This window comes from Cryptomeria japonica, chromosome 2 (genome assembly GCF_030272615.1).
Source record: "Cryptomeria japonica chromosome 2, Sugi_1.0, whole genome shotgun sequence".
Lineage (NCBI taxonomy): Eukaryota > Viridiplantae > Streptophyta > Pinopsida > Cupressales > Cupressaceae > Cryptomeria > Cryptomeria japonica.
This window is the reverse complement of record NC_081406.1, coordinates 20961166-20968902: the sequence shown is the minus strand read 5'-3', so window position 1 is coordinate 20968902 and position 7737 is coordinate 20961166. Positions and strand designations below refer to the sequence as shown.

The window sequence follows — 7737 nt, the reverse complement described above, 5'->3', positions numbered from 1 at the left end:
TAATTTCAAAATAAGATAAGGCTATTTTGGCAACAATCACAAGATATATTTTGGATAGATCTAATAGACATACTATACTCAATGATTGTTCCTAAATACTTAGTGTCAATACGAATCATTAATTAAAGGGGCAATGAATTAGGTGAGTTCCTTTGTATAACTTCATCTAGCATAGGACAAATTTATTATCTTGGTTTTAAATGCAAATTAATGATGGGAAAGTATGGGTGACGAGGAAAGGGTACATGCTAGAATAGGGATTCCCTTACAGATCTTAAAGGTATTTGGATCTATCATTATTTACTATTTATTTTTCTACCTTTTCTATTTCGTATAACTATCACTCGTATCTAATAGTGTGAAAAATATATGGGTAGAAATTAAAAAAATGGTTGAGTATAGCACTATCGTAGATTGCGATTATCATAGATTGTGATTATTATATTTATATACATTTGTTGATGGTCCTTATAAAGCTTTTTGTGTAATCCAAGAGGACTGATCTAATTGTGAAAGCACACTATAGAATAATAATAATCAGATTGAAGTAAAATAGATCATAATGATGCAATATTTAATTAAATTCTCAAAGATCTGATGTTTACATATAAGACAATAAGGGAGATTGTATTTTGAAGGTTATTAATCCATGGAATATTATGTGCTACCAGAAGAGCAATTGCAGTAATGGGTATAATGTAATGGGTATAATGTACTGGTTGACTTAAGTATGGATTACACTTACCTAAACAAATATCTAGAGCAGATTTAATGTCTCTGAAATCATTTCATATTTTCAAAAGTCTACAAATATCTATTATAGAAAATCATTGGATGCCCTCAAATTAGTTGACTCTTTTAATACTCTGCTATCTCAGAGCAGAGTCCAGCTCCGTAGAGCTGTTAAATGTTAGCAGTTGAGTCTCTGTTAGAAGTTGAGTCTGATATAAGTCTGAATGTAATGTTGTTTAATGTTGAGCTGCAGTTCAGTCAATCGATATAATGTTGTGTTAAATAAATAGAAATGTTTATATTTTTGCATCTGCTCTTCTCCCTGTTTCCTTCAATGATAAGGATCAACATTTTTTTTTGAACAACAAAAGAAATTCTGGTCAATGGTGGATTTTGGTACACGATGGAACCTACCTGGACATTTAGAAGTTTGATGGAGAGGCACTAAAGAAGCTGGCTGCTCACTTTGCTCTTCACACAAGTCATCCTCCTTGCCCAATTTGTTTCCTATGCAGTGCACGAACGAGAGTTGGCCCTCTAAAATAAAGAGAGTTTTCTCCTCCACTCTCTCAGTCTCACACTTAGCAAAATGCTAGGAAAGAGGAAATGTGATGGCAGATATAGGGGATTGAGAGATTGTGGAAAGATAAGGATATGTTCCTCTTGAGAGAGCGGGGGAATCATTTATAATTCCTTCTCCTCCCTTTCGTTCTGTCATTGATGAGTGATTAGCCTCGGATATATGAGATGACTTCCAGTTTTATTTACAAAATGGCAAAGTGAAGAGGTCAATGTGGAGTTTGATACTAAGATGTGGAAGCTATCTTTTCTTATTCAAGCAATTAAACTCTAATTTCCCTCTCACATCCTAAGTCATTTCATGGGTGATGAGCTAGCTACTGTGGAGTTTGTCTGGGCTACATGGGAGACTTTTCTCCTTGTCTTTATTCTCTCCCTGCCACATCTAAACAACGTGAGTTTATTCTAGTTTTTTACTTACTGTACTGTTGAATGATGTTACAAATTGATGGGCCGAAGTGGAGACTATATGCTTAGAAATCTATGGATAATTCATGACTTGGGATTTAACAGCTATTTGTTAAAAATATATGGTTAATCTACTTTAGTTCTATTTTCAAATTGATGGAGTGGAGAGTAGATGTAGATTCTATTTTGATAACGTGGGCAATTATTATCGTCACTTATGTCATAATGGTTGTTCAATTTAATTCGTTAGTTTCAAATATATAATTATTAAAAGAATATGATAACATCGAAGAGAAATATATATTTATTATGAGATTATAGTTATTATAAATTTTTATTGGTTCAATTGGCATGAGATCATTAGTTGTACTTTTACTTTTGGAGAACATAAGTTAAGGTGGTTAATCTTTGATGAGTTTTTATAAAGATGACCAAGGAGTCTACATATAGGTTGGACATGAGTTCAATATAAACTTGTTGATGAGATTATTCTTTGAGAAAGTCATTGTGCCTTGGTAGATAGTGAGTTGTCTAATATGAATTTTTCACCTTGTGTTAAGATGAATTTTATTTCACTCCTTATTTTCTAATAAAAATGAGTCTTGAGCTATGGATGCTAGTTCTAAAAGGCATATTTAAGGATTACTTGGCATGGTTTATTTTATATTTTCTTATGATTGGAGAGTCTTGAGCTATAGATGTTAGTCCTAAAGGGTTTATTTAAGGAGTGTAGAGGATGGTTTTGGGCCTAGTCCCTAATTTTTTAGAATGGAACTTTTTGTTTGGTTTTCCTTTTGCTTGTGAGTCTTACACTCTACCTGGTTTATTGTTTATCTTCTATATTTAATTATTTAGTTGACTGGTTAGATGTTGTTGATACTTTTCTATTTTAGGTTTTATGATATTGGATTGGGTTGGATATATTAATGGTAGGAAGCCTACTTGTTATGATGACCATGCCTTGTGTTTAAGGTATGATTAGTTGGATGTGTTGCCAACTAGCTATTGTTACTATTCCAACTATGTTTGTTAATTCTTTAGAGCTAATCAAGCCTATTTGTTACTAGTGTACTTTATATTTGCATTTGGATATCAAGTTGAGACATAATTCATGATTCTATGTCATAGTTAGTGTTGCATCTCTTTGTATCTGGTCTTATCTTAGTGCATTGGAATCAAGAAGCATGAAAGGATTAATGTTTGAGATGGTTTTCACCTTGGTAATTTGTTGTAGGTATCTTGATGGAGTACATGGAGCACTAGGATGTTTTGATAGTACTTGATGGTGTAGACACCCGAAATTGTCATGTCTAATTAAATAAATATTTTATTTATTTAATTATCTAAGCCTAATTCTTCTATTAATTAAATAAATCTTTATTTATTTAATTAATTCATTTATCCTCTTCTAGCCTTATTTCTCATTTAAATAAATACATTTATTTATTTAAATTATCCCTTTCCTAAATTAAATAAATATTTTATTTATTTAATTGTCCTACTTCTTCTATTAATTAAATAAATCTTTATTTATTTAATTAATTCATTATCTTTTTCTACACATGACACATGTCATTCATCTCTTATTTCCTACACTACCTACCCCTTTCATTATTTTGGTATTTCTTATACCTACCCTCTAATCCTAGCCGACCTCCTTTTTACACCTCTCAATCTTAACCCTCCATTTTCTATTGTGTCTTCTATTTAAGGAGATGCTTTCTTCATTGTCAAACCCTAATCAAGCATTCTAATGAGACAACCCTAACTACTGGATCAATTGACTACACTACAATTCTACTTGCAACCACATTCCGTTCTTTGTTGAGCTCTTGTGCATACAAAAATCTGAGAGCAAGCATATCAAACAAGATCAATGGAGATAGGAAGAATGGAGATCAAAACCCTAGTGGACATGTGATGGTATAATCTTTGTGATTTTTGAGTTATTTGCATTGTCTTAGGTTATCTTCATATGTTATGGTGGATCTTTGTTCATTGTTAGGCTAGGGTTTGGTGGTTGAATCCATTTTAGTCTTTCAATATTGTTGTTTATTGCTATCCATTTTCACCATATACAGATGGATATAAAGATTATTCTCTTAATGATTGAGTTTAGATTTTACCTATTATATAATGTGTACAACATATGAGATAAGGTTTCGAAAAGTGCATTGTTCACCTTGCATAATTCTTATAAAATTAAATATTAATTATTTTATATCTAAGAGATCTATAGATGTGAATGTCATGCGGTTTAAACATTCTTGGGTTGAACTATTTGTTGTATGTAGTATTAAGATAAATATATGGTTTGGTTTGAAAAATAAGAAAATATTTAATATTAATTAAACTAAGAACCAAAAAGTAAATGAGGGGGACATGGTTTTGTAAATGTATGGTTTATAGGAACATGGAATATGTAATACCACTCAATTATTTTGTGAAAGCTTGTTTCTATTGAAGCAATCACATAATTAGTTGCTTAGGTTGACTTGTGTAATATTTGGTTTGTTTACTAAAATTGATTGGGCATCTTTTGTAGGTTGCATATGTGAGTGAAGGAAGCATTGATTGGGATGTGTGGCTACATGGTTTTCATTTTTTTGCATGAAGGAATGCAACTAGGGTGGTTTATGGTTTAGAATACTTGTATAGAGACTCTACAAATGTATTGTAGTTTTGTTCTTGAGATAATAAATTGTGTTGTATGGATGTTTCTAGAGACTAATTTTTTTCTTTGAAGGATCTCCTAGGATGAATCTTGGTGGTATGCCTGTCTATACTTTTGCATTGTGAATTTTAATTTTCTTACACATTTTCTCTCTTAATATTATGTGGGAATGAATTATTATAACTACAAAGTTTCTATCATTCACAACAATCACAAAATATAGTATTTGAGCTCAATCTCACTACTTTATTCTCAAATGAGAATTATATCTCATCTTAATTTGTCCTTAGGTCGAACTAGACATCACCAAATAGTTACAAAAATAACAATAGAGGGATTGATTCCTCACTAAAATTTCTCAATTGGTGTTAATATATTTCATTAATAATTTTATACATGATTGAAATATAATTTTTCATCATTATTGTTGATAATTACCATCTTTGGCTTTAGCCTTTTTAGCTCTGGATTCATACTAGAGTGGAAACAAGAGTCTCAAGACTAATAATATTCCTAATCTACAACCTCCTCTAAACTTGGTTCAACTAACCAAATTAATCCTCATAGCCTTGTGAACCATAGACCACTGTATGATATAATATGAAGGTTTTAACATTATATTTCAAAATACTTAAGTTGCTCATGAGAATGAGATTTGTCTCAATTAAAATATTCTTTTACAAATATCGAGGAGTAAGGAATAGACACCATATACATAAATAAATATTTCTACTCATAGAAGTAATATCTAGATATATCATTTCATGGTTAAAGCACACTACGAACAAATAGTTAAATCTAAAGGCCTATAGGAGCTGTATAGAAATGGCTTTATGAGATGTTTGCAATAGTATTTGAGATAATCTAACAAATTTTATTAAAAGACTTGACTAAATAAAAGAGAAATGATTTAATCAATTTGATTCTAAGCAGTTTAATTAAAAATAGTTAAATCAGAAAATAGCAAAAATATTCTTTAAGATTCTTAATGATAGCATCTTCCAAAATATTGGAAAAATCTCATGGGCAAACTTTTCTTGGTTTGCAAGATACACAATTAAATTAGCTTCCTTGGGAGACTAGAGAAAAAAATAAATAAAGTGATTTTATATTGCTGTTTATGCTTTGTATATGCTGTTATTCTTATATAGCTCACACCATTATTAAATTAGCTTCCTTGGGAGACTAGAGAAAAAAATAAATAAAGTGATTTTATATTGCTGTTTATGCTTTGTATATGCTGTTATTCTTATATAGCTCACACCATTATTATTCAACAAGCTCAGAGGGGTCGCGAGGTTGGGCAAAGGCATCCGATCTAAATTCGCAACATCTTGAATTCGACTCACCACCTCGGTTGACCGGATGGTGGGTACTTACAAAAGACTAATCTTACCTCAACCTCCCGCAAAGAAAAATGAAAAAAAAAACAATAGTTGCTCAACCGATGTTTCACTGTGAATAATAAATATACAAGGAAATAATATACCATGCAAACATTTTGTTCAGAGTGCACAAGCTTAGCAAACGCAGTATTAATAGTTATTTTATGGATTATTAGACAAATGATATAGATTATTTTACATCCAATTTTCTTGGATGTAATCTCACTTATTCAGGCCAAACCTATTTTCTAGGATTGGATTTTTATTTTCCAAGCACTTCAGAAGATCCAAGTACTGGCATTATTTATAAAGCAAAACAAGGCAGCACATAAAGCTTTTAAGGCAGTTTTTTCTCGTCCTGAGCAGTATTAGTTGCCCAAATGGCTCCAGACGGCCCATAAATAACAACATTACCGTCGCCCTGAAGGCTCAAATAATAGGGAGCAATCACCCCGGAGGTTCCCGAAGACCAGACGGGGGTTTTACCCGCATATATCACCAAGTTGCCGTCACCCTGCATCCTTAATTTGCACGAAGCGGCGCCTCCTTTTCCGCTTGTTCCCGACGCCCACAACACTTCAACACTGTCTTCATACAAAACCAGGTTGCAGTCATCTTGCATTACGAATATATATTGCGCGTACTTCAGAGACTGCCCAGCTGACAGGGAGTGGCCGCTACTCAGCGTAGAACGGGCAGAGCAAGGATTCGCAAGTGCAATGAATACTACTAGCCCCACTATAGCAGCTCTAGTTGCAGAGATTTTCCCCATCTTATTCTATTCTATCTTTTACCCACGCTATGATCTCTATAATGTGACTGATGAAGTTTAGGGTAGAGTGGCTGCTATTTATGGTTGGAGTTAATCGGTGAGCCAGCCCCATGTTCTTGAACCAAGCTCACTTTAAAGCTCTCAGTCGGATTTTGACCAATAAAATTACATAAATATAAAATTAAAAAAGCAGTATACTTGTATATCTGACTACCAGCTGCCAGAAAAACTGAGGAACATATGATTTGTTTCACTAATTCCACGTTAAGTGCAGATTAGTAATACCGAAGCATAACTATTAATGTCCATTTTCAAGGGATGAAGTGTAGCGGTTCTATTTTAACCTCGACTCTGATTATTCTTTTCTTAATTTTGATTGCGTGTGTTAGGACCTTCATAAAGTTTAGGACCTGTACTTAAACACGATACCCAGACAAAGGAAGTTCCAGTATTGGCCAGCAATTTTCTAGAGGAAGGAGCAACAAAAACCATTCAAAAAACTAACAAACAACTTAAGGTTGACCCTAGTCGTCGTCATCGCCTAGATTATATGATAATTAATGTTCTATCACTATTATCTTAATGTCGAACGCTCTAGTGGAGGTTAACCAGCCCACCCTTTCATGAATAGCCAAAGCCCGTCCACGAGCTTATCCACGTCCATGTCAATGGAATAAAGTGATCATCGTAAGTACCTAAGTCTACACGATTATATTTATGGGAGGCTAAAGTCATTACCTACGTCTACACGATAATATCTATCTAGGAAAGCCGTCATTACAAAAGTTGTCGGGTTGGGGGGTTGGGAAGAGGGGTATAGCATAAACTTTAATCTTTGTACTCATTGTCAACTTTCTTTAAAAAAAAATGAATTAGGTAATAGGGGCATGTAATTGGGAGACAACTATTAAGCATCTAAATTTCACCACATTGCAATTATCTATCTAGATATGAATAATAGAAAGTTTTGAATAAAACATGTCGGCCATGATCTTCTGTATAAAAGAATTAGATCACACCTTCGACCACATCCATCTATCATAGTGTTCACTAAAGAGAGTTTGGAGTGCATGTCGTAGAGCTCATAGTGTATGTACATTATCTCATATAATATTTTTAATCGAAAATTTGTACAATTTTACACATTTCTATTCATCCCAACCAATTGTTATAAACATGTGAATACT

General features: G+C 32.8%; 1 protein-coding gene across 1 annotated transcript; it reads right to left on the bottom strand.

The window, feature by feature from the left end:
* Positions 1-6115: 6115 nt before the first annotated feature.
* LOC131035374 (mannose-specific lectin-like) lies at positions 6116-6584 on the bottom strand. Its single transcript, XM_057967051.1, has one exon. It carries the CDS (start codon positions 6548-6550, stop codon positions 6116-6118), a length of 435 nt encoding a protein of 144 aa, XP_057823034.1. The 5' UTR covers positions 6551-6584.
* Positions 6585-7737: the final 1153 nt, after the last annotated feature.